The 27,611-nt window shown below is 39.6% G+C and overlaps 3 protein-coding genes across 5 annotated transcripts; all 3 read right to left on the bottom strand.

Annotated features, from left to right (window-relative positions):
* Positions 1 to 2,860: 2,860 nt before the first annotated feature.
* Positions 2,861 to 10,934, bottom strand: LOC115583941 (uncharacterized). Of its 3 annotated transcripts, XR_003984455.1 has the most exons (7): positions 9,065 to 10,934; positions 8,009 to 8,044; positions 4,123 to 7,710; positions 3,700 to 3,796; positions 3,247 to 3,439; positions 3,066 to 3,140; positions 2,861 to 2,959 (listed from the first exon to the last, which is right to left on the bottom strand). XR_003984455.1 is itself a non-coding variant. In XM_030421220.1 (4 exons), the coding sequence occupies exons 1-4, from the start codon at positions 3,560 to 3,562 to the stop codon at positions 2,916 to 2,918; spliced, it is 354 nt and encodes a 117-aa protein (XP_030277080.1). In that variant the 5' UTR covers positions 3,563 to 3,669; the 3' UTR covers positions 2,861 to 2,915. The 3 variants fall into 3 exon arrangements, 1 of the variants encoding a protein (XP_030277080.1); XR_003984456.1 differs by lacking the exon at positions 8,009 to 8,044; XM_030421220.1 differs by lacking the exons at positions 3,700 to 3,796; positions 4,123 to 7,710; positions 8,009 to 8,044; positions 9,065 to 10,934 and adding an exon at positions 3,521 to 3,669.
* A 139-nt stretch (positions 10,935 to 11,073) lies between these two features.
* On the bottom strand, positions 11,074 to 17,966 carry arl8ba (ADP-ribosylation factor-like 8Ba). The gene is made up of 7 exons (XM_030421222.1): positions 17,698 to 17,966; positions 14,012 to 14,092; positions 13,809 to 13,882; positions 13,597 to 13,690; positions 13,431 to 13,498; positions 12,976 to 13,046; positions 11,074 to 12,040 (listed from the first exon to the last, which is right to left on the bottom strand). Exons 1-7 carry the CDS (start codon positions 17,818 to 17,820, stop codon positions 11,991 to 11,993), a joined length of 561 nt encoding a protein of 186 aa, XP_030277082.1. The 5' UTR covers positions 17,821 to 17,966; the 3' UTR covers positions 11,074 to 11,990.
* A 1,675-nt stretch (positions 17,967 to 19,641) lies between these two features.
* Positions 19,642 to 24,053, bottom strand: tnfrsf18 (tumor necrosis factor receptor superfamily, member 18). Its single transcript, XM_030419036.1, has 7 exons — positions 23,944 to 24,053; positions 23,696 to 23,821; positions 23,396 to 23,533; positions 21,330 to 21,438; positions 21,175 to 21,245; positions 20,969 to 21,094; positions 19,642 to 20,059 (listed from the first exon to the last, which is right to left on the bottom strand). The coding sequence occupies exons 1-7, from the start codon at positions 23,981 to 23,983 to the stop codon at positions 19,905 to 19,907; spliced, it is 765 nt and encodes a 254-aa protein (XP_030274896.1). The 5' UTR covers positions 23,984 to 24,053; the 3' UTR covers positions 19,642 to 19,904.
* Positions 24,054 to 27,611: the final 3,558 nt, after the last annotated feature.

Below are 27,611 nucleotides of genomic sequence, written 5' to 3'. Positions count from 1 at the left end.
ACTCTCCCTCCCAAAACATTACTCTACTTTAAATCATACTGTCAGGTAAAAGCCACATTTCAATATCAAATTGGTCTATAAATTCCAAAATTACTTGACATGCAATTTTGATTTCAAAAGCCAAATAAAACAAACATATTAATAAAACAAAAATACAATAATAATACAGTAATTTAACCTGACAACTTTTTGCTTTAACTTATAACTCTGGAGTAAATACTGATTGCACAGTGTACTGACTGTAGAAAAAATTGATCCATATATAGATTGGTTATCTATAAACCTCGCTTTCTCTCTGCTTTTCTGTCTGCCACTGGGCTGGGGTTTTCTTCATTGATTGTAAGTCCCATTGAGTTATCAGGCGAGCCACATGTGACATATTCATCACCTGCAGAACTGTATATAGGTCACCATACAATGCTTGTTGTTTAATAGGATCAACATATATGTTGATGTGTAAAGTAAAATTTGGTTTTATACATAAAGTACATTCAGGTCTCCTAAACTGTTTTACATTTTACTGTCAGATTTCTGATGCAACAAGGGCCTATAAACAGATATATACATATATATAATACATGTAATACAAGAATGCTATACCTGCAGAAAAACATAGAAAAACACAAAATCAGACAATTAAATACATAGTCAAATATTGAAAATTAAATGTACAACAAAATATGTAATAGAAATGGAAAGATAGACAAAGAATCAAAGCAACAAACTCTTTTGGGGTGTGCTAAACAGCTGCAGTAAATATGAAATGTCTAAATAATCTGATAATTGAAGCCAATTCATGATTTATGAGCTTCAAGTTTTCAATAGTAGTCAGATATGTTTTACAATATTGTTGAAGATATTAAAAAAGGGGAATCTTGTAAAGCCATGTCATTTTGTGGCTATCATTTTTGCTAAGATATTAAGTAAGTTAATCATACCCAGCATTACCATCACCAAGACCAACACCTCTATTTTGTCCCCAGAAAACCTGTTAACAATTGTGCAATAACTACATAATCACACTAACCACCATTATTCCAGTGCCGCTGGTCCAATGTTAAAATCGCTTAAATAGCTAAGTACTATAATTTTACATTACTATTTTTTTAGTTATGTTTAGCTCATTATTGCACAACTTTTATGACGTGTACTTTGAAATACATAACAATGTCCACACCACAGTGCATTGCTGGGTGCCTCCACACAAATAGGCTACTACCGCCTGCATTCCTGTATTTCCTTCTTCATTTGAAGGTATGGACTGCACAATGTCTGCTTACTAACTTTCTGGCCCATGACAAAATGCCACACCCAGTAGACCACTATTTCTGCACACCGTGACAGCAGTACTTGCTACACTGAGTGGGGCACCAACCAGTGGATTTTTTTTTCGACATCACGGAGCTGGTGGATGTTAGAGATCTTGCGCTCCTCCCCCTTCCGTTTGAGGATGCCTCACAGATGCTCAATAGGGTTTAGGTCTGGAGACATGCTGGCCAGTCCATCACTTTTACCCTCAGCTTCTATAGCAAGGCAGTGGTCATCTTGGAGGTGTGTTTGGGGTCTTTATCATGTTGGAATACTGCCCTGCGGCCCAGTTTCCGAAGGGAGGGGATCATGCTCTGCTTCAGTATGTCACAGTACATGTTGGCATTCATGGTTCCCTCAATGAACTGTAGCTCCCCAGTGCCGGCAGCACTCATGCAGCCCTAGACCATGACACTCACACCACCATGCTCGACTGTAGGCAAGACACACTTGTCTTTGTACTCCTCACCTGGTTGCCCCCACACGCGCTTGACACCATCTGAACCAAGTAAGTTTATCTTGGTCTCATCAGACCACAGGACATGGTTCCAGTGGTCCATGTCCTTAGACTGCTTGTCTTCAGCAAACTGTTTGCAGACTCTCTTGTGCATCATCTTTAGAAGAGGCTTCCTTCTGGGACGACAGCCATGCAGACCAATTTGATGCAGTGTGCAGCATATGGTCTGAGCACTAAGACAGGCCAACCCCACACCCCTTCAACCTCTGCAGCAATGCTGGCAGCATTCATACATCTATTTTCCACAGACAACCTCTGGATATGATGCTAAGCACGTGCACTCAACTTCTTTGGTTGACCATGGCTATGCCTGTTCTGAGTGGAACCTGTCCTGTTAAACCGCTGTATGGTCTTGGTCGCCGTGCTGCAACTCAGTTTCAGGGTGTTGACAATTTTCTTATAGCTGGGGGGGGGGAATACCTAATTGGGCTGCCATTTTCACTTAGGGCTGTACTCACTTCTGTTGTTGCCAGCCGTTCAGACATTAATATCTGTGTGTTGAGTTATTTTGTGAGAAAAGTAAATGTACACTATTATACAAGCTGTACACTCACTACTTTACATTGTAGCAAAGTGTCATTTCTTCAGTGTTGTCCCATTAAAAATTATATAATATTGAGGAGTGTACTCACTTTGGTGAGATACTGTATATGCTGATTCTGGGTGTCGCCGAATCCCTGGAGCTCTATGTTTGCCTAACACCAGGTAATTGAAGGCGGTCTAGCCCAGTTTGGGCACTATGTTAATCATGTGCCACCATACTTCGCCCAGCCCCATGCAATTCACCCTCCCCACCCAGCAGACGCCCTCCTCGTGCATATGGTCACCTACTCTTTGAAACTGCCATATGTCTCACTTGTTTCACTGTCTAAAATGCAGTGCTGTCATTGGCTGTGGGTTGCTCACCAGCTGTGTGCCTGTCCCTTCACCTGGTTACTGATAATATTTACATAGACATCACCTCTGTGTGACGAATTATGGCAATTTCTACCAGCATAGCCCCGTAACACTCATACAAAAGGAGACACACGTATGTCAAGATTTCACCAAACTTTTATTATACGTTATTCACACCAGCAGGCAACCTGCCTCACACCCGCTCTCCACCAGTTGTCTCAGCTACATCTTCTCCTCCTATAACACACAACAAACAACAAAGACAAATCAGTTATTACACTTCTACTCCACTGACATATAAACACAGAGAATATTTCTTACAAACAGTACTCTTACAACTCACCATCAGAACCCTGTGAGCACATCTGCTGCTGCTCCCCCTTGATCAGGACAGCACGCAGATCCTCATCACTGACATCTGCAGATAGCCACAATCACCACAATGTTACATGAACTGTTGGGGCTTTTCCCACACTGGCTTTCCATTTTCTTATACTGCTGACTAACACAGTAACTCAACTTACCAGCTGTCACAAGCTGCACCTGTTGCTCCAACTGCTCCAAATCTTCTTGCAACTCCTTGATTGTGCCTTTCTGTTGCGCAATGACCGTCCGCAGCCAGGCTGCTTCATTTAATGCAGCCCTGGTCTGCCGAACTAAACGCACAGCTGTATCATCACATTCCTGCGCAGTCATGGCTGCGTCTGGGCAGAAATACTGCAACATACACAACATAAACACTGCTGGAATCTTTACTGTCATGTATCATCACATTAACACCGTTAGTCGCTCACTTACAGTATAGTTGACACAGCAGGACAACGAGGATTCCCGCAACATGAGATGTCTACATGTTTATGATGACACTGTGCAGGCGCTTGTCAGACAGCTACTTCACAAACGGTGTATGGGTGCTACGGACATATCAGTAATATTCTTAAATGCTCTGGATTTGCACCGCCAGATTATATACTTACAGAAAGCAGTTGTATACCCGTTCTCAAAGCGATGACTTCGGGATCATCAATAGTGTCAGATTTCGCGGGGGAACCCGGGGTCGACATTATCAATACTCTAGAAACACAGAACACATTCACAATCATTACATAGCTGTCAATCACAGCACTAACAACACCTTTTTCATTTACTTGTAACATGCACGTTTTATTTTACATATTCACCCGACTCTAACGTTTGCAGCTTTTCGCCGCCATTAACCCAACTAGCTAACCAGCCTGAAATTACAACCTCCTACACCTCACCTCCTTTCACTACAATGCCGGCATGCTCAAATCCCTAACTTGACTTATATCCGTGCCAGCAATAACTGTGCTTGTTGTTTACGTATATAATCATCATATTTGGTGTATTTAACAGGTGAGTGACACTAGATGACCTACCTTTTGCCTGATAAGACGAAATGGCGCTACTAGAAGTCCGTTGCCAAAACTGGCTACTTGACCGTTGTGTCTTTCCAGAACAACCAATCAGAGCTCGCTACAGTCGAGGACCAATCTCTGGACCAATCTAAATCGGCTTTCCCGGTCCCTCCTCCTCTGTGACGCGCTGCATCCTGCCATCAGAGTCACTCCGCACCCAGCCCGCGTGTAACCACGGTAACAGAATACTGCTTGCGTGTAACCACGGTAACAGAAGAGGCCAGGTAACCACGATTGCGCATTCACGTCACGTTCTATGCTTATTGCTTTGGATGTAACATAAGCCTCGATTGATCATTTCTGTTAACTTCTACTACATTATAATTACTACTAGCTTATGCCGCCTCACTGTAGTACGCCGAATCACACATGTTACTCCATTAATGGCGAAAGACTTAGTTACCAAGTATGACATGATGCCACACAACAAAGCCTTTCTGAAACAAAACTCACGTTGTTTACCTCAACCAATCCTGCAACATCAGAGGTCCCTGAACGCACGCTAACAGCAGAAAAGGCCGGGAAATAGAAAGGCACTTTAACACAAGCTGTCCCTGCTAAGAGTACATTATGTTAGGATTACAACTTGAGACAACCAACGCACACATAGTACAAAATACAATTATGTCACGATTTGATCTACATCCACAGAAGCTATTGTGAACACCAGCAAGACCAGCATTACTTAACTTTATAACATGCTATTACTATTCTGTTTGTAGTCTAACGACACAATTAGCTTTTCTCACTTTTTCTTAGCACATGAAAAAGTCAGGCAGACAAAATGCCAACATTATGTCACTATTTGAAGAGCAATTAACTTGCTACAAAGTGTTACCATCTTTTTGTTTGTAGTCTTACTGCCTGTTTTGAAGTCTTGAAATCACCTTGAAACCTTACCATGCAGTGTCATTAACATGGATGAGTACCTGCAGAGGTGATCAGTTGTTGGTGTGGCTTGTTTCAGTGGATACATGTGGGTGACAGTGTTACCCTCCAGCGTGAGAGAAACTGCAACTTGAAAGCCTTCACCGCTCTGTGCATTTCATGTGCTTATAGGCCATTGCCTTGCAGTTTTGTGTTTAGTTAATTCAATAGTGCAGTCACATCAACAGCAAATGCTAGATCAGCCATGCTGTTTACATCCGAGAGCTCTGGAATGTCTTTGCTTTTCTGATCACAAAACCCTCAAATCTGCTGTCAGTTACCATACTCTTTTAAGCACCTTATTGCTAAATGATGAAAGAAAAGCTTGACTGCCTTCACTTTTGATTGTACAATCAGGCATTCACCACCAGAAGACAGTGGTGCGTTGCTCATGGTTGCAAACCTCTTTTTAAGTGTCTGTAAGGTCACACAGTGTAGTCCTCTCATTATTTGTTCTTTATGTAGATTGCAGGGAGTTCTTTCGACTCCAGCGTACATTATTTAATACCAGCAGGAGCAGACCAATTAATTATGAAGGAATTATTTCCTCGTTCCGATCTGGACCAAACTTCACATGTTTGATAGGAGTCCAGCCCTGAAGACATAGGCCAATATACAGTCATAGTCAAAGCGCCACATGTTTGACACAGGAAAGGCCATTTAACCGCTTCCTGCACTGTCTGAAACACGTCCAGTTAAGAGATGTGTACACAATAATCAGCAATGGGACGTAGTAGGCAATATGCCCTGCCTGCAGCATGCCCCGACGCAAGTGGATTGCGAGGGCCTGTTCATCGCTGTTTGTAGCTTTAATCATTATTAATGTTGATTGAGTTTTGCTTTATTTTGACTTTAAAGGTGCACTGTGTAGTTCTGGAGAAGACATTTTAAGATCTCCATTGACTATTATTAAACCTGAACAAAATAAATGTAAAAAATATTGTTTCATGACTGAATAAACAAACTGGCCTCAAAGGACAACTTAATTTAATACTGTTTCTGGCTTCAAACACTGTTCTGAGAACCTTATTATCGTCTGAGAACAGCTTGTTCATTCAGTTATAGAAAAAATAAATATCAGTCAGTTTTTATTACGATATCATTAATATTGAAAATATTAAAATTCTTAAAATATTACTTAACATGTTAATATATATTCACATACTTAACATATGTTAATCAATATCTCATTGATATTGATTTATCAATACCACATTGAATCTCCTTTTTAATGTGATATTACCATTTTATTTAGGACATCAAATTCTACTACACAATAGCTTCACCAGAACATCATTTATTCCCAGTTCCCAATGTTTCTTCGCATTAATGAAATAAATGTCAGTCAGTGTGTATTGTGAAAGTGTGTATTGCATTAGACAAAAACAGTAGAATCAGAGGAAGTTGAATATTTATTATAAAAAAAATTAGTAAAAGTGCAGGAATAAACTATATACATGGTGGAAAAACAGTTCTGATTTGGCAGTTCCACCCTTTTTCATGTCATGTCATGTCAAACTGAGAGGTGTGGTTTCACACAGGAAGTGCCGTTTGCCAGCACAAATGATGTCATCCCATGAGTTTAACCAATCCTGCTTCTCACTGCTTGTAGGAAGGACAATTGTAACACAGTCCTGTCCATCTGGGCTTTTGTCCCGGGAGGCCATGCCGTTGTCTGGCTCACCACTCCTCCAATAAGTCACATGTGGATGGATTCTTTGGCCAGTGACCCAGAAGAAGTGGCCCTCCATTGCCATGTCCTGCAACCCAATCCACGCAGAACGAAACTCCTCCCCAGGGTGCTGCTGCACAAAATGTAAAGTCATGTTTGTCAAGAATGCCTGGTCTTCGGCATTCTGAACCACAGCCATGTCAGCCCCCATCTTGAGACACTGCCTGCGAGCCTTTTCCCAGTCTTCTGGCTCTTTGGACAAGAAGAAGCAGCGGGACGCATGCTCGATCCAGCCGGTCGGGCAGCGTGAACACTGCAGAGTGCTCCTGTTGCAGAATCCCCAGAGGAAGGACAGCTTGCTGGTGAACAGGATTGATTCCTGTCGTTTAATTGATTCTTTCAGCTGCATGTTGGTTTTCTCTCCCCTATCAAAAATCTGGCGCCAATGTTTGCTCTCTGCAGACGCCATGTTGATGAAGCGCTGCGTTGTGTTCACATGCTTGTACAGTGCATCGATCTGTGCATCTAGTTGGTTGCAGCGCTCTTCGGTTGACTGTAAAAGAGTAGCCAACTGTTTCTTCTCCTCTTCCACCTGGGTTTTTTCAAGCAATGTCTTTTTAAGGAGCAGGCTCAGCTTGGTCTCTTCAGCAGACAGCTCACTGGAGCTCAGAGGAGTAGAATTCAGGAGTTGCATCAGTTGGCTGTTCTCTGTTTGAAGCTCCTCTAGCATGTGCTGGTACTCAGCTGTCAGACTTTGCTCTTTTAGCATCTGGATGAAGAGGTAGCCGGACACAACACAGAGGAGCATCATTAGAACTCCAATCAGCACGGCAAGGCAGATGGATCGCAGTCTCTTCATGCAGTTGTTTTGTCTCTCTTCTCGGTCATTTTTTTGTACAGCTTCTGAGGCAGTTCTGTCTTGTTCCTCAAGCTGATTTTGATCTGAAACACTATGAGAGGAAAAAAAGGCTTAAGCTTAATAGTTCCTCACAAACGCAAAATGTGCATCTGTTGTTTAATATGTAATATAGATATTAGCCTTAACAGGGAAGTAAGACCTGTGTACAATTTTGAATGGAAACTCTCTCTCCCAGATCATTACCTACTAACCTAACTCTACATGACGTGCTCATATAGTTGGTCAATATTAACGCCCAAAATTCACATCTGGATTTTTTCTTCCTCCAGCTACATTTTTTGATCAGAAACAATATCTATGAATTGTGTCAACACTCCTGATTACATTACCTCAATTGGATATATTCTGGGTCAGCCATGTCTTGTCTGTAGAAGAGGAAGAAAGGGATCAAGACAGGCTGCTTTAAATCAAACCGCCAGGTAAAAAATAAACTATCAAATTAGTCTATAAATTCATTTTGATTTCAAAGGCCAAAAAAAACCAACATATTAATTTCAATACAATTCCATACAATGCTTGTAGTTTTATAGGATCAACATATATGTTGATGTGTAAAGTAAAATTTGGTTTCATACATAAAGTACATTCAGGTCTCCTAAACTGTTGCATATTTTACTTTGATCGGACTGCATTTTACTGTCAGATTTCTGGTGCAACAAGGGCCTATAAACAGATAAATCCCTTTAAATTTAATGAAAATAAATCCAATTAATACATGTAATACAAGAATGCTATAATGCCTGCAGTACTTCACAGTATAGAAAAACACATAATCAGACAATAAAATATGTCGTAAAAATATAGCAAAACAAAGAATTTAATAGAAATAGAAAGATAGACAAAGATTCACAGCAACAAACACTTTTGGGGTGTGCTAAACAGCTGCAGTAAATATGAAATGTCTAAATAATCCAATAATTGAAGCCAATTTATGATTTATGCATTTCAAGTTTTCTCTAGTAATCAGTTATGTTTTCAAATATTGCTGAAGATATTAAAAAAGGGGGAATCTGATAAAGCCATGTCATTTTGTGGATATCATTTTTGCTCAGATATTAAGTAAGTTAAATGCACATGTTTCATTTGACCAGAAACTGGGTTGTTAATAACTAGCCTAACATTTCAATCTTTGCTAGTACTTTTCAGAAATATCTCCTTATTCAAACTTTTCCCCCTCACAATCACAACAAAGTACATGTGTTGTTTACAGTTGGGAAGACATTACAGATAAAATTTATCATAGAAACTCTCTATCTCTCTCTCTCGCTCTCTCCTACATCTTTCCCCAGTTGTCGCATAGCAGATTTGTTTTGTTCCAACAGCCACATCAATAAATCAAAAAATAAATATTCATTAATTAATATTAACACTCAAGATTAGATTACCTCGGTTGGATTTCTTCAGTGTCGCCCATTTCTTGTCTCTTTCAGTGGTTTTCTTCAGGATTGTTTGTTTGTCAGTAAGTTAGTTTAAGTAGTATAAGTTCATCAAGCAGATATTCAAATATGTAGTTTTCAAGTATCAATATGATTCGCATGAAAACTGATAAGTTGCCTTGGCAACCTTGAATGCCTTGGCCTTTTCTTTTCTTTCTTTTCAGTTGAAGTGAAAGGGAGAAAGTGGAGATGTCAACAGGCATCTGTAACAATTTCTCACTAATGAGTGGACTTCACTGTCTGGTGCTTATTTTATTGGGCTGTGAGCCGTGTAGCAAGCCATTAGCCATTAGCCATTAGCAGTGGTGTACTCGACATGAGTTGGGGATGTAGTGGGGGTCACTATCAACTGTCACATCAACTCTCACAGTCCGTTATCACAACCAACCTGGTTACCATCACCATGGCAACCAAGATCAACTGGGCCAACAGAGGGAGAGACAGATTTATTGATGAGTCAGTTTAATAAACACACACACACACACACACACACACAGTCAATATATGCACATGTAAGCATGCATGACCACATATGTACAGACACACACATGCACAGCCATGCTTAAGCACAAACTCACATGCACAAAAACACAAACACAGTATAGTTCCCAACATTTTAATTATATTTAACTATTATCTTTTCATTCATTCAAGCCAGAAACTCCATTCAAATATTGAAATGTTCCCAATCACGGATATATTTAGATTTATTGAATTTCTCAGTCCGATTCAGAGTATTTGATTCCTTCTCATCTCATCTGTAACATCTCTTCACATTCCGTCAACTGCTTTTCGACACAATTTCAAGCAAGCATTGCAGTTTGTTTCAAAGCTCATATTCTAATTGTAATGCTTCATTCTCACCCAACTATTAGGAAGCGTCATTCTCTTTATACGAAACTTCAAATAAATTAGAGCCACCAATTCAGTTTGGCCTTAGCTTTTCAACAAACCCTGCATTATTTCAGTTTTTAGATATTGTGGACATTATTCAAAGTTTTCACAGCCAGCAATGTGCATTTGGTGTCAGCTTCTCAGTTATTCTCTAGTTAGCTGTGCAGAATAGGTATAAACCATTAATGGAAAAAAATGGGCATGGTTGTTAGAAAATTAGATCATGTGACCTTCACACCTCAAGCAAAGGCAGCGCCAGCATCAATTAATTAGCAACTAATTGCATATTTAGTTTTGTTAAAATAAAATCTTAAAATGTCTTTAAATTAGAAAATCCAGGTTCTATTCTCTCTTCACAAATTGGTTATACTTTAAAATAATCCAGATTAAGAAATAGTAAATGTATTGTTAATTCAACTTAGTTAATAGATATTTCAGTGTAAACTAAAATAAATGCTTTATAACCACTTATGAGGCAACTGTAAAGGTTGTAAACATCAGTTCATCTTTACAATAAACAATTGCTCAAAAAATGGTTAATATGTTTTTGTTGTTTGATAATTAAATAATTAAATCAAGTTTAATTAACTTTGAATTTCACACTCATTAATGATGGTGATTGTTAACTGTTGATCAAAAAAATGTATCCTACTTCCCCCAGAAGTCCATTCTCAGTGTATGTAGGCTGAAGGTGTCAAGATACAAGTTTTCACATCTCACTTGTGTAAATGTAACCAAGTGCTTCACTAAATCATCTCATTCACGCATGCCTTCAACTCAGGTTCCAAGTGAACAGAGACATTTTCCTCCCTCAGCAGTAGTACGTTAAAACATTCTCACACATCCTTGCAAGAAAGAGGGATTACAAAACCCATCACTGCAGAATCAATGGCTTATTAGACAGTGAGAGATTTTAATTAATTTGTGCCTATATCTCTCTCTTTAACTTAGTTAAAGTTCAAAACTGACTAGATGGCATTTCAATTAATTGTGCAATCCCATACTAATCCTTTCTCTTTACACGTCAGTATAGAATGATATAGTACAAATGACAGGACATTGTCTAAATTAAAAAGCATGCCTTTTTATTTCTTGAATATATTGAAGTGGTGTTTTCTTTTTTTTAACTCTACCCAGGTAGGCACACCTTGCACACTGCTTTGCTTCAGAGGTGAGAGACATTGCACAAGGCACTTTGAGTTCTGCCGCTGTCTCAGCCTCGAGGCAGCGCAAAGGACATCATTCCACTGAGGCTGCTTACAAACAGAGGCCCGTATGAACCACACGATCCTGTACACCTTTACTTTTTAGTACATTCAGACTTTAAATAGAATCATATATTCATACACGCACATTGCACATCAGTAAAAATCATACCAGCTTGATATTTTTTGTACAGACCTGCTTAAATTGACTTGCTTAATTGCACAATTTTTCTAAAATAACTGACGTTTCCTTGAAAACAGAAGACCTGATCAAGCGAAAGGTGACAATCAGAGTAGAGCTCAACGCAAATGGGAAAACCTGCACGCCAACGTCGGGCATCTCCTGGCATCGTAACCGACTGTGTGAAGAACATCTTTTCTATATGCGAGGCCTTTTCGACAGAATCAACCCTCCTTTAAGAACTGTGTCGTTGTTGTATACCCAAGATTAGTGTTATAAACCACTGGGTAGGATTAACTGGGTAATGCCTGAGTGATGCAAGGTAAATCCGGAAGCAGTTTCTTACTCCAAGTTAAAGGAAAGCTTTACAGGACGTATAATGCCAATTGCATTCCGTAAATTTGGAATCACATTTTTTAGTAGTGCATTCTCAGGGTTTGTGACAAAATCACAATGTGAAAAGGGGAAACAAAACTGTGTGACATGAGCAGGACAGTGCAGCATGTGAGTTGGAGACTGTACATCATCACAGAGTGATGGGGGTGTGGCATGACAGTAACATGGCGAATACAGCTGGAGAACCACTCCTGCATTTTCAGCTCCTCCTGGATTTCGAGTGCTGGATGAGCCACTGAAGTGTGATATCTGGAATCAAAGAAACAGGCCGAGTCAGCCCGACAAACTGCTTTTCGATTCAAGCGTTGCTAACTCACTAACAACAAACAACATGATTACATGCCATTTAGGCACATAGCACCCCAGTTGAACCTAGATGTTCTGAATAAAAAATAAATAAATAAACAATGTAGTTATTGCACAAAGCATGTAAAGTAGGTTAGGCCCAAGCACTAGCTGCATACATATGGACATCTGAACCTGCCAAAATCAGAGTTAAATTACCAAATATATAAATGGCTCAATAAATAAATGAATATTATCTTTTGAGCCATTTATATATTATTTAATTGATTTCTGATTGTGACAGATTTAGTCCTCCATACCTGCAGTCTTCTTCTAAGGCTGCATACTGGCCAAACCTGTATGTTGCCTGTTACCAATACAATTTAGTATTGTACCTTCATTAAGTTAGGGTGATCATAAGAGACAGATCTAAGCAACACATACAGAGATATCCTGACTTAAAGTTTCCAGTACAGGTGAACCCCAATAAAGTCCCATAATACAACTCAACAACATTTTCAGTACATCAATACAGTTAATTGTTTCACCTTGGAAAGCTTTCCCTTAGCCACATAAGACATTAAAAACTCCTCAAGACGATTAAACTGAACCTCCTGTGTAAAATCTACGCAGTAGCCCTTCGAACTTATAATTGCAAGCATGTTGTAAACAATCAAAGGAATTCTGATTAATTTAACAACATTTTATCAGCTCATCTCTTCTCTCATTTGAATTTTTGGGGCTGGACATTAAGATAACGCTGTTTAGAGAGGTACTGGAGAGTAAAACTGAAACGGTAAGTGGAGTGGGCAAAAACTGGATTTTTCAAACATCCCCAGTGGAGATCTGGGCCCCTGAGTCAACACAAAATGATAACGCGGTCATTGACTGCAACTCACCAATGTTGTCTTTCTCTTTGCAGGAAATCGAGTAGCAGCATATCTCTCTGTCCTGAATGGCCGCAAGATTCCTTTGAAGGGACGAAGGTACACGAAGAAATAAATAAATACATATAAGTATGCATTCAAACTGATCATCAGTCTCATTCATTTGCAGCTCCTAGGACACAATTTAAGGTATGAGCTCGACTCTCAGCAGGTTTCTTACTTGACAGCAGGGGGAGCCAGGTCTTTATAGTCAACCACAACTTAACACAGCTACAGTGTTGACAAAGACTTTGAAAGAGGAAATGGTCCTGATTTAACATCTAAGGACATTTTTTAAAAATAATATACAAATATTGCATCCTCATTATTACTTCCACTAAAACTCTTTAAAAGAATAATCAGAGCATTTTTCATTACGGAAAAGGTATGCAGCTCATTAGGGTATTTTCACCAGTTTTAGTACTTACATTTTCTCAATGAGCTGCTTTTCATCTAGAGCAGTGGGGAGATCCCTTTTGTTACCGAGAACCAAAACCTGAAAAAAAAACACGTTACAAACTGACATCCGCAACTTCTGCAAGTAATCATGCTGCATGACCGCGGAAAGCAAACTGGTTTCAGGAAAACACTCACAGGAATTCCTTGCAACTGAGGTTTGTCTAATAAATTATGAAGCTCGTTTCTAGATGCCTCCACCTTTTCTCGATCTGCTGCATCAACCATGTACCTACACATGCGGAAAACAGAAACAGTTAGTAAAATGTGTGTTAACAGTTGCAGTATTGTTGCATTTCCTCTCAGTTGTTTTTTCGGAAAAACTTGTAAACTGAAACTCGAACACTCACACGATTGCATTGACTCCCCGACAGTAGCGCTCCCACATGCTCCTGAACCTTGGCTGCCCTCCTATGTCCCAGATCTACAGAATTAAAGACACATCATCATGTGACATTCCCATTGCAAATGTCATTAACAATGCAATTATTACCCCCCTGTACAGCCAAAGTGCTGGTTTCAGTCCACTAATTAGTGTTCCCAATTAAAATACCTTGATGGTGACGTTTCCTTTGGTGACCTTCCTCATATTGAACCCGACTGTAGGGATCATGTCTTCACTGAAATGCCCAGACTGGAAGGAAAGATACAAGTAGAGGTCATTTTTTATTAAACTGTGTGATTTGATAACTTGTGTGTTTTGGGATCAGATCTGCAACAACCAGTTGATTCGTTGTTTCAGTCATTTTTCAAGCAAAAACGTCAAACATTTGAGACAGAGACACCATTCACCCTGTAGAAGACACTGTACCATCAAAATGACTTTTAAGCTGTTTTAAGCTGTTAGTTTAAGATTCAGAAAAGTACATAATATTGCTATAATAGCAAAAATGTAATAAAACTATGACATGCTCCAAGGGATCTTTGATACTTTTACATACTTTTATTAAGCTTAAAGCTCCTGTTTGTAAGATGTAAAACTGACGCTTTGGGTTTCCCAACTCATCAGATACTGACGGTTTCAGATGGTGGCCGACCCGACCTACAATCCTAAAGCGTCAGTATCTGACAAGTTGGGAAACCCAAAGCGTCAGTTTTACCATCTTACAAACAGGAGCTTTAAACAAATAAAGAGGCTGTGCAGTAGCTTGAGTATGCACTATTTAAGGTTTAAACAGTGTAGAAACTAGTAAACAAAAACAACATGCTGCAATAATGGATACATAAGGTCCAGATCTGTGGGAATGTATTCGTAAAAAGCAAAAAAAAAAAACCAGACAGACTAAATCATTCTACCGCAGAATATGTTCAGACTTCAAGTGAATTCTCATTTTTGCAGAACCGATGTAGGAGGAACAATCTGCATGAACAATTAGCGGCATTCCCCTTCACTGTCTCCACCAAAACTAACAAGCTGTTTATATTCTTTCTCTCTGCCCTACACTCAGCATGCACTCTCTGCTTTACGCACATTTCCCAGCACATGACTATCAAGAGTCACCTGACGCAGCTAAGTGGAAATGAGTGCAGTGGTCTTATGACTGAGGAAGCACCCCCACTACAACCATTCACTGGCTGTTTTACTGGCTAACGGCAAGGGCCATTTGTTTCATCTCTCTATAGTGAAGGTAGGATCAGGCTTATGTTTCAACCCCAAACCCAACTTCCTCCTCACACACCAGCCCTGTTTCGTCAGGTTAATGTGACCAGCATGTACTGAAATCAGATTTGACAGACTGTGAAGTTTTCTGGATAGCCTTCTTCTAAAACGTAAATACGAAGCACAATAGACACTGGCACTTCTGGTCAAAACTTTCTAACATCAAAATTTGTAGGAAAAGTTGCTGCCTGGTAAATGTTTCACTGAAGCACTCTTTTCACTTTACTTAAATTTTCTTCAGTAAAAATTCCTTACACGGTTCCCTAAAGTCCAAATGTATGTCTTTAAACATAAAGATATTAAGTTAACAGTGATATAAAACACAGGAAAGCAAAAAATCTTCTTAAGGGAGAAGCTGAGATGATGTTTGGCATTCCTGACAGAAAACACAACTTGCACAATACACGGTTTAACAAATAGTTGCATCAATTATGTTTCTATCGGTTGACAAAACGATTCATTGTTTCTGCTCTAGTGGAGAGGTGCTGCCACAGGTATCAAATTAAACCTTAAATCCTGTCAGTCCAGTTGAAAGGGTTTTCAATCACACAGATTGAAACAACAGGACAGAACAAGACGGACAGCAGACTGACAGGAGTAAAAATGTTTGGTACATATCTCAGGTGCAACATCTCTTCCTCTTACATTGTTCGTTCCCTGCAGACTTTGTTAACATACAAGTTTAAATGTATATTAGTGGTCAATATTAGGTTTCAAGGACGTTTATTCTTCACTGTCCGCCACAAGATGTACAGTGAAACCCAATCAGTCATCAGGGAGAGCAGACGGAGTAAATGGCACGTGTGCAAAATGTTGTGAGGGAAAACTACTCTGAACAAAGTCATGAAACTTCTCACACTTTTCACAACATGCTGCAAAAAGTTCAGTTTCTGTCTGATGTGGTTATTAGCCAATGACAAATTGTTTCACAAGAAACAACCCCAGCAAACGTTGCACAAGAGAAACAGCCTGCCAAAGAAACGCACTCTCCTAAGCATGAGTTACAGGAGGTCACAGCACATAAAATGTGTGTGCACTTTTAGCAATACTTGCAACAAAAGCTACTGCAGAAGGAGTCCTGTCAGAGAGTTATAACAAAATGAGTCAATTGTTTGCAACATTTATGCAAACAATGCTCAGTTATTTTTGTTTGTGTGCTTAAGAAATCTGTCTTTCGGTCTGTTTTTATGCTGCTTGACACCTGCATTCAGGCACCAACCCCAGCAACAACTAAGAAACTGATATTTTTCCAATTACTTAAAAAAATAAAAACCTACAAGGTAAAAAATAAAAACTGCAGACCCAGTGTCTATTTATTCTCTCCAAATCACCTCCAGTTACGTCTTTGTGATTAAAAATGTTTAGGGATGCACTCTATGGATTTTTCCTCTGCATATACATGATAAGATAACCGATGATGTTGCATTTGTGTATTTTAAAAGCAAGTTCCTGACCTGTAGTTCATGCACACCTGAGGGTGAGAAAGGCACAGATGTAGTCAGCGAAGTGTTTACTGGTGGATTGTCAACTAACTTTCAAGGCACAAACTAAGAGTAGACCGATTATCAGCCCAGGTCGACTATTGGGGGACGATATTCAGCATTTACCGATTATTGGTATCAAATGTGCTGCTTTGGCTCTGAAGCAACCTCCTCTTGTACAATGTTCGCCTACAGCAACATCCACCCAATTTCCCTTTGGGGAAATATCAAATAAACGGAGTGGAGAGGAAGCATCAAGCAGCAGAAAATGGAAATACTAAGAATATAGTAAAATACCTCAAGATCGTATATAAGAACTGTACTTTATTACATCACTGGGTGTTTGAAATCTTGACACAAAGAGTTTAATTTTTTTACTGCAAGAAAATATCAGTGCGAAAATATCAGTTTTCTGTCTCCTTGACTTCTAATAATCAATATCAGGCCTGAAGAAGCCATATCGGTCGAGCCGTGGCACACACAGCCACCTACTGTGAGTCTGTCCAGTTAATGCTGCTCCTGTCAAGTCAATCAAAACAAATGTGTTGACAGAAAAGTGGTGATAATATACATTCCCCACATATCGTGCATCCCTAATAAGGATCTGAGCTCTGTAGTGGAGGTCTGTCTGCACTTGTTGCAGGTAGCTTCACAAGCTGACATCACTGTGTTGTAATGAGTCATGTTGTCATGGTCAACATGTATTTAGGTTGACTTCCTGGTGGCTGACAAACGCAGACAGCCTTGAACTCAGTGTAAAATGCCCCCCAGGGTTTGAAACAGACTGAATCTGAAGTCACAACAAAGCAAGCTTGTGTGTTTGGGGTTTAGCATGCTAACCAATCACAACACATGAAGCGGCTAGCCGATGAGGATCCTCCAGCAGCAGAGCAGAGTCACTCCAGCTGACTTGCTGACACAGAAACAACCACCTGTCATAGTTTTCAGCTCGTCCCAGCAGAGTACAACTACATTGTTCTGGACCCGAACACCAGACAGAGCCGCACAGACCCAGCTCGGGCACTTTATCCCATTATTAGCGCTAATGGTATTAGCACAACACTAGCAGGCTGGCTAAGTTAGCAGCTGAAGACTTACAGCGATCACGTTTACAAATGTTGTTTTTCCCGAGTACTGGAGGCCGACCAGCGTCAGCTCCATCTCCTCCTTCCAAAACAGAGACCTGAACCAGTCCAGCAGCCGGTTTATTAGTGCCAGCATCTTGAGGTCGGTGTTTAAAATCCCTTGTGGTTGTGTCTGTTTCTCCCTCCCTGTCAGTTGTGGCGTTTCCAGCGGGGAAGAAGGGAAGTGGGACGCAGGCGGCTGTCATATGATCAGTGTGCCAAAGTGCGCCCGACAGCGCCCCCAGCGGCAGACTGTGGAAATACACCTATAAACTTGGCCAATGCAAAACTTGAGACCTGCAGGGGTCTTCAACCAAAAGTCACATGTCTGGTTCATACACAGGGTTTCTGCAGGTTAGAACAAGTCAAATTTAAGACTTTTCAAGACCATTTTGAACTAAATTTAAGACCTACTCGGAGTACAAAAAAGTAAGGTAAAGTGCGGTCCCAGAAGTACTTTAAAAAATAACCAACTTTTTACATCCAAATCTGTTGCCAAAATGTTTAGCAACGGTGTTCAAAATCCAAAGCACCTCCGCTTTCAGTGTCGGGTTAGAGCCGAAGATGGTTCGCATGTCGCTTGAATGTGAGACGGCAGAGGCAGCGCAGGGTTCGGGTCGAGCAGAACTGAATGAACTTGGACAAGAAGCTGGTGACAAAGGCGTACAAAAGTGTGTGATTGTGTGACTTTGCTGGAGTCTTTTAGAAGCTAACTGATGTTTTTCCAATTTTGTGTGCCGCTTTCACACAAAGTGTGCCCAAGTTGAGGGTCCTCTTGCAGAGCGTACACTGCGCTTCAAATTCATTATTAGTTTTGGCTTTTAACCAACTGAATTCTGGTTGTTCAAGCAAACACTTGTGAAATTTACACTTTCTCATAGTTGTAGCAGATTCCGCTATCAAAGTCTTTCCAGAACTGGCGAAGTGTGTGGTGATAAATTCCGACCAGGTTGTTGGCAAAATGCCACTTAAGTTCCTGGTTACTTCACAAAGAAGTACAACACACGGAGCTAACTGTGAATCTCACCAACACATTTCCCCAAAACAAAACAAAAAAAGGTGAAGACAAAAGCGCTAAATGAACTTACATATTTAAGACCTAACTAAATGTAATTAAGACCTATATGCAAAATATGGAAGTATTTAAGACTTTTCAAGGCCTAAAATTGAGATTGTCAAATTTTAGACTTTTTACGACCCGGCAGAAACCCTGATACACTGTACAATTGGATAATGTACCTGGTATAATACATGACTTTAATGCATGTATTTTACAATAGTTATTCACTTTTTAAGAAATGTGTCACAAAGTCACAAAAATTATCACACCATAAGCATTCTGATTGATCATTTTTAACCAAATCAGGCAAAGTTCTCATCCAGAGAAGCTGCATGAATAAAGTTTTTCATTCTATACACCCTGGTTGTGGCCCTGCTGATGATACATTTGGGAGCATCTTGAAAACTTTTCTCATCATACCTATAATGTTGATTTCCTGTCATTCAGAGAAATAGCTCTATATCCCAACAGTAATCACTGTTACAGAGTGTTTGGTCAGTAACCCATGCTGTCCTCCCCCTGCTGATGCAGTAAAAGAGAACATAAATTATTAGATATCCCAGTTTGGGTGTTATAATCAGTGAGTGAAAAGAGGAGGGGTAGTTTTTTTTATGTGCTCTGAGTTTGTATCAGTGCCCTGGTTTAAAAAGCTCAGTTGTTGTTTATTATTCGAAAGCATGCAGTGAAATATTTCAATAAATACACAGAGGCTGTTTTTTTTTGTTTTTAGATGGCAGCAGAACTCACATCAGGAGGAAGTGTGTGGTGGATGGACAGACTGAACCACCGATCCACCTACGACAGCTGCCCCTAATTATCATTATCTGATGACCAAAAAAAAAAAAAAAGTTGAGAATGTTTGGAAAACTAAAAAATAGATATTTATTTGTTAGAAGATTTACAAAATAATCTTTACAGTCAAACCCCACCCTTCAATAACTAACTATTTAATATTTCAAACACACAAACATTCACACCTGGACATCTCAGGTACTTTTCATTCACAAACACACATCTCTATATTCACATGTGTTCTGATGCTGAGTAAGACTATTTGTCCCATTACATCAATAACATAGCTTGTGTTTGAACAGACTGTTCATGTCATCTTAGACTTGTTATCAAAACAAGCTGACGTTTTCCAGATTTAGGTGACCCAAACTGTCGCTGTGCTTGGATTCGTCCTGGATGATGAGCTGACACCCGCTCTCCTCCTTTGACAGGTGATACTCACTGGTATTGGCAGAGACTGCTACGACGTTGATGGGGTTATTTTCTGAAGAAGAGGGAAGTACAAACAAGTTATCATGTCATATTCTTCATATTCATATTTCATTTTTCTTTCAATTTCAACTAGACTGTGATTTCATGAATTTTAAGTTATCGATCTCCACTGATGTCCCTCAGTTTCGGATGCTGTTTATTTACAAATGTGTATATGTTGTGTGAATGTGTACTTAATGTGTAATGTTTTACTGTCACCACTCAGTGCTGGTTCTAATTTTAATTTATCAAAACCAATTTGAGACAAATGAAAAGCTATTTTCTTACAGTTTTGTGGCAAAAAAAAATCAACAACTGCTATATATTGTATTAAAAAACATACAATGCAAAGACCTGAGTGAAAAGCCGATTAGATGCCATTTTAGAATTGCTTAGGTAGACAGAAACCTAGGTAGATAGATCGATAGATAGATTCCGTCTTGTTTTCTACCCATTTCTCTTTTTCCACTCTCTATCAGCAGGAAATGATCAGGCCAAGTTATCTCTTCTTGCACCTGAAAGCACAACAATTCTCAGCAATGCATGGGCACATTGTGAGAAATACGATGCCTAGAAAGTTTTCCACTCCTCTTAGAAGTTTTCACTCTGTTGTCTTGACCAGCAGCTCTATAGCTCGCTTCCCAAAAAGACACAAAAGGGGTTGTGGCGATGGGAGAGACCTATATCAAATATAGTTTGGAGTAACACAACATGGTCAAACTTTTTAGAAACATACACACACACACACACCATTTTGCCACATTTGTGAGGTTGTGTACATTTGGATGCATGAACGCGTGGATGTCGGCGCTAACGCGGTGACAGCTGCTGCAAATTAACTTTTTACACTGATCAAAAGAAAAAGAAAACACAACATGAAATCAACATGTGTTGATATGTATTTCCATTAAGGCACACTTACTTGGTTTGTGCTTTATAAGTTTCTTCATACAGGCATAGGACAGAAGCACGAGGAGGGTGAGAGAAACCAGAACAAAGCCGATGCCAACGATCATATGAATTATACCTCCATCGTTTATGAAGCTCACTGGTGAAACATCAAATTAAAGTCAAGTTAAGATTATTCTCATGGTGTTCAGTACATCAATAAACAGTATGTTTACGTACCACCTCGATCACAAACGGAGTTGTGGGTTTTGTTCCCCGGAAACAGCTCAGCAAGTCCAATTATAGCGCACCTGTTGACCAGAGACTGTGTAAGTTACAATTATTTGGTGTTTTATGTGGAAATATTGTTGTAGCTGCAGTCTTAGGGATCTTACTGTGTTCGTAGCTTGCAAACAGCGTCTTTCCTCTCATAATATGAGTTATCGGGGCAGATGGGCTCACAGTGATATGAGTACTCTTCAAACCCGTCAACCAAAGATTTGGCTGCAAAGAAAGAGCAAAACATTTTTTCCAGATCCGGTCGAGATTGAAATTCTATGTCTCAACAACTATTGGTTGGATTGCCATAAAGTTTTGTACAGACATAAGGATAACATTTCTGTCTTTTCCTTATTGTTCTTATGAGGGACGATCTTTGAAAAACTATTCTGTTGGTTTCCATGGAATTTGGTACGGATATTCATGGTTCCCAGAGGATGAATCTTAACTACTCTGGTGATCCCCTGACTTCTCTTCTTCACCTATCCTGTCAAATGTATCAAAATCTGCAGAACGGATTTAGATATTTTGCACAGAAATTCATGGCTCTCAGATGATGAATCCAAATCAAGTGTTTCACAGTTGCAGTTTTTGAGAAGCCCAAGTGTCTCAACAATTACAGTATTGGATGGATTTCCATGGAAGTCCGTACACACATTCAAATCATGCTCAGGGTGAACTGTAATCTTTTTAGTGATCACCTTATCTCTCTAAATGTCAAATTTCCTATGTTAAACTTAGATTTGCTGTTGTATTCGGGGGATGCAGGTGTAGGGGGGCAATAGAAATGCCACAAAAGTGCCCTCTTGAAAGGCCCTATGGTAGATACAACAAGAGAAAGTCCTTCTAGGGTGCCCTTCCAGTGGGCAAAATATAGAAGTGCCCTCAAGTGTGCCTTTTCAATAGAAATGTAATAAAGTGGCCTTGAAGGTGCCTTTCCAGTGGAGAAAATGTGAAGTCTCCTATCTTCACTTTAGATATATCACTACTTTCTGTGTGCTGGTGCACCCTGTGCACATGTGGAGCCTTTTATTTTTTCACCCCTGCCCCCTGAACATCCTGAGTCCACCTCTGCTCAGATTGGTGAACATGGTAAACCTTGTAACTTCCAAGCTTCAGCACATTAGCTTTGTTTTTGTGCATGTACATGTTAGCATGCTGACATTAACATTTAACTCACAAGCACAGCTGTGACTAAGTATAGCCTCATAGAGCGGCTATAGTATAGCTGTAGACCTGTAGTCACACTCGAGTCAAACCACAGTGTGCTCTAAAACCGCGGCTCATGTCTGACAGTCTCGTGATATTTAGTGTGTTTGGTGTTCCTCTTATCAAATGCACCCAAAGATCAGCAGTGTGTTTAATGTCAGGTCACAGAATGTAAACACATTCACCCAGCACTCCTTGGATGTCCGAACACACGTTGGAAAACTTCACTCTATTCTTTACTTCCCTAACTTTACAAACTTTTTTCTTTTTATCACACCTATAACACCTAATGTTCAATGTTTTTTTACTTATTTTTGAAGTTGCAAAAAGGAATTTGCCTGATGAAGGTCTAGTGCCGTAACATTGCAGATAAGCGGTAAGGTTAGACATCGTGCATGAGTTTGCCTTCAACCTTTGGTCTATTTGTCCTTCTCCTGCCCTCCTGGTTCAAGAAATAGATGTGCAAAGTACCTTTTTTACTTATTTTAAAGGGTCATTCCTTTCCAGTTATGTGTGAATGGGACTTTTTGTAAGAAAGTTGATTGTTGTGTTCCCAAACTCGTCCAATATTGATGCTTTGGGATGGTGACCTACAATCCCAAAGCGTCAGTATTGGACAAGGTCAACTTACTTAAAAATACGACCTTTAATGTATTAAAGTATTTGGCAACAGTTTGAGAAAACTTCTTATATTGTGTGTGTGTTACCTAGATATTTAGACATTTCAGATTCTTACATGTGTTGTTAAACATCTATTCTCTTTTATTTGCACCAATCATAAATAATGTGGTCTTGGTTTAAAGGAAAAAGTGGGTTGGCTGCATTAATACAACCCACGTTTCTAGTATGTACAGCCCAGATTTATTAACATTTACCCATGACAGATCGCATGACACCCACATATAAATAAAACAGAGGTTGATTGAATCAAACCAGATGCTTCATTTAGAAAAAAAAATATGACCACTCTCACCTATCACCGTCTTGTTTGGTCTCTCCCCCGTGACACATTTGTTTTCCACACAGCTTGAGCAGACATTGTTGGAGCACAGGAAACCAGAACTGCACCGACATTTAGCATTTGTGGTCGCTGTACATTTCTCAACATATTCTGTAGACGGACAAGAACTTTAACCACAAGATTTCCATCTGATTACAGTGTTTTTTATCTTTTTATCAACTGTGTAAAAATGCACTGTCAACATCCCTGGCAGAGAGCTGGGCCTGCTATCTCTTCTTAATTGAAACCTCTCATCATTATTTTCATTCTTACCTTGTGGGCATGACAAGCATTTCTCACACTTGCCAAACATAGTATACTCGCTTGAGTAGGAGCCCGTCTCACAGGGGCTACAGACAGTTCCGTTTTGCTCTGTGTAGAGCTCCTTCAGAAATTCACCTTCAAAACCAGAAACAAATAAAATCACTTTCTGAGCTTACAAGATAAAGACAAAGTATTGATTAGATGAAACAAGTTGACGTATTTTATCTATCATTTTAAAGATCAATTATGTCTTTTACCTGGAGGACACATGTTGCGGCATCGTCCTTCTACCTCCATCTGTTGATTCCCACAGCCTGCAGCATGCTGTATAGGCCAAACATTTTGTACCCATATGAAAGCCAGGAAAAGGCTCGAGGCAAACATTATGACCAGTGCTCAGCCCGTGCCTCCAGGGTTTTATCTTCTCCGTCTGCTGACGTCAGTGTCAGATGTCACTGTGGTTAGCTTGGTGAGAAACATTGTCAGAGGCATTTACAATCGTTCAGGAAGTGAAAGACCACTTATACTACTCTATTGCTAACGGAAACAGTTGATCACTTAACAGCAATAAAGTTTCAATGAAAAAAGTAGCTGGTTCATTTAATTTTTTGTTCCTTCCTTTCTATTTTTTACCCTTTTGAATTTGCTATCCGTCCCTTGTGTTTTTATTTAATTGTATTTATATATATATATATATAAAACTAAAGTGGAGACATCTAGCTTGGCTTTAGGAGGAGGGACTGGTCATCGCGCGTATAAGCCAACAGCACAGGTGACGTGTGTAGGTGGAATACATAAATTGTGACTTGGTGTTGGTTTTTGAGGTGTTGTTTCGAGTCTCATCATAGGCTTAGCTTTAAACACTTCTGCAGAAATTTGCAAATAAGCAATTAAGGTTTAACCACCAGACACATCATATAACCATGATGAGTCCTGTTATATGATCAAACACGTGATTAAGACGCAGGTATTCACTTCTTGCTTTATTGCTTTGGAAGCAAGAAAAGGTCTCTGCTGTCGGTAAGGCTTCTTTCCGAGGTTGCCAATGAAGATTTGACATCATGGTACTAAGACTGAAACTCTGCCATGTGAACCTGGAGATAAGATTCTACTTCTGTCTAGTTTTACTTCTAAAGAAAATTTAAATTGACGGCGGTGGAAGTTATTGGAAGTTATTCAGAGTCCTGACTGCCTCGGCCAAACAGGTTATGCTTTCATCTGCGTCCGCGTGTGTTTGTCTGTTGGTTCATTTCTTATGATTTCATAAACCGTTGGGCAGAGGATGGGTCCCAGCCCAGAACAGACCTCATTAGCTCTTGGTGTAGATAAAATTAAGACATTTTTTCTAACTTTCTTTAACACCGGGAGATTAGGCTGTTTTTTTTCGCCGTCTTTGTTAATTTCTCAGGGAAAAATGTCCAGATCTCAACAAAAATATCAGCTATAGGTGGCTGGTAAATATGACAGGGTAGCTACAATTTAATGTAGATCCTAGATCTGCTGTTAATGATCTGTAGTTATGGGTGCTATTGATTTTGATATTGGATAAGGCTTGATTGAATTAAAGGGGGACAGTTGGACAGAAAAAGATATCAGCTCAGCTAACACTGCAGTGTGGTTTGTCTCCATGGTTACAGCAAAGGTTTGACCCATAAGACATTAGGACAGTTGGGATCCTGTTTCTCAGCCACAAAAGTCCTATTCAGGGTTTATTTGTCTGATCAGGGGTGACATGATTATGTAATACTCATGACAACCGTGATATAAAAAAATGAAGCATTGATATCGTATTGGTATCAAACACATATGACAATATCATGCTAATAATCCGGCAGCAGCCTTGTGTTTATACGTTCATGAGGTTATCTTTTCAGTAGCGATCAAGCTGTAGTTGTCCTTTTTGTATATTTCTTCAGAGTTATGAGCCTCTCTCTCCACCTCCCTCCACTCGTATTTTGAGGGTTCATTTATTTGCTAAAAAAGAGAGAAAACACACAGTAAACAGTTTCAGGTAGATTTGACTGCTAATGGGTTTTTATTACCCATGATTTCTATATATATCACAATAACATCATCAAAATGAATTTGTATGAACTTGTTTCGTGTATTGGAAATCTGATATCGTGCCAACACTAAATCTGCCACATCATTTGACACGATAAATGAATGCATATGAAATAGTGCACAGCAATAATCAGTAAGTCGCAACGTGAACGTGACATTAAGAAGCCAATAAACTGAAGGCGTATGACTCAGTTTGGTGTGTGGAAAACCCATAGCCTGTAGTTATATATCACCAATAAAACTTCTTTCTGCAGTTAGACGCTACCTTTACAGCCCGTTAGCCTACTGAACCCCACTATATGGAGTTTTCCCAAACTTTTCAGCTGCAACCCCAAAAACCACAGGGTTCGAGAATCAGCAGTGTGATTAAGAGTTAAACTATGGAGTATTCCTGGTTGAGTCAGATCAGATAGACTCATGTGCAACAAGTATTTCAAATGTTAACCCCGGACAGAAATTTACAGGTATGATTTTTTTCTTTTTTTCAATTGAAAGTTTAGTGTTGATGTACAGTAAGTCCATCTAAAAGGTGTGAAATGTGGTCAAGCTTGCACTGGGGCTTTTTCCGTTCATTGTCACAGGCATGAGATTTTTTGCACAGATAAACGGTAATGGCGCTGGTTTTAAGAGGTGTTACGCATGAGTACGTGTAAAGAGCTGCAGCTATCAGGCTACTTCAAGTGACGTGTGGTTGAGGTTTGTTGACATTTGGTGCCGGTGGTGTGTGTGTGGGGGGGGGGGGTTTCCTGAGAAAAGCAAAACACTCTTGAGTTGGACGGCTTCTTGAATGATTATGTTATTATCAAGCAAAAGATTTTTGAGCTCACACTATTAATTGTTCATCCAAAAATAATCAACAGACAAATCTATGATAAATGATTACTGGTTGCACCTCTACTGTTGTTGTTGTTGAGCCTTACATAGGTGCTGAGTATACCAGGGAATCAAGCTGAACCAAGCCCACCATCTCGATATCAATCCACACATGACTCATTCTGAAGCTTGTGTGAGTAAGAGATCAACACTGATGCATTACTTGTGGTCCCATAAAAGTCTGATGGAGCTTGATGTTCGCTGTCATCATCATCTGCATTGCACTTCATCCTTTTGTTATGCACAGTTTTTTTTTTGACATCCAAAGCCACTACAAGGGAGATTTTGTTGATTATGGCAGCACCAATGGACAAGATGATGATGATGAAAGTAAGTAAACTTTGTTTTAGACCAGCATCTTTTTTCCTCAGGCTGTGAAACCTCTGGACATCTCCTCAACACTTCACCATAAATGTCTTATCCAGCCTGGATAAATCTGTGTACTCAGTGACAGACATTAAAGGGTCATCCAAGAATTAAAAACTCAGTCATTATCTACTCGCCCTTGTGGCGACGGACTGTCAGGTGAAGTTTTGTGGTCCACGTGACATTTCTTGAGGTTTACAGCGAAACAGCTTTGCAGCACTCTCCTATACAACTGTAATAGATATGGACTCCACACAGCTTGTCCAGGTGAATTCAAGTATCTCAGAAAGCACAATTATTATTTTTTAAACATGTCATTTACACCCTTTCATCCAAAATCTTTAATGTAGCACAACCCGTCTGAAGGAGGTGCGCAGGCTTGACCAGCAGTGAGGATGTAGATAACTTTTTTCAAATCAATCAGATCAATCAGATCTCAGGGCATCCAGAGACTCAGATTATGCCAAATAAGCACAATTTTGTCACCATTTTATTATTATTATTATTATTATTATTATCATTATTATTATTATTATTATTTTGCCCATTTAAGTTGAGATGTTAGGAGAATGTTCCAGCTCCGGACTACAAAACTTAACCCAGACTATCCATCCATGCAGGG

Source organism: Sparus aurata, chromosome 6 (assembly GCF_900880675.1).
Source record: "Sparus aurata chromosome 6, fSpaAur1.1, whole genome shotgun sequence".
Taxonomy (NCBI): Eukaryota; Metazoa; Chordata; class Actinopteri; order Spariformes; family Sparidae; genus Sparus; species Sparus aurata.
The sequence above is the reverse complement of the archived record's forward strand: the minus strand, read 5'-3'. Positions and strand labels throughout refer to the sequence as shown.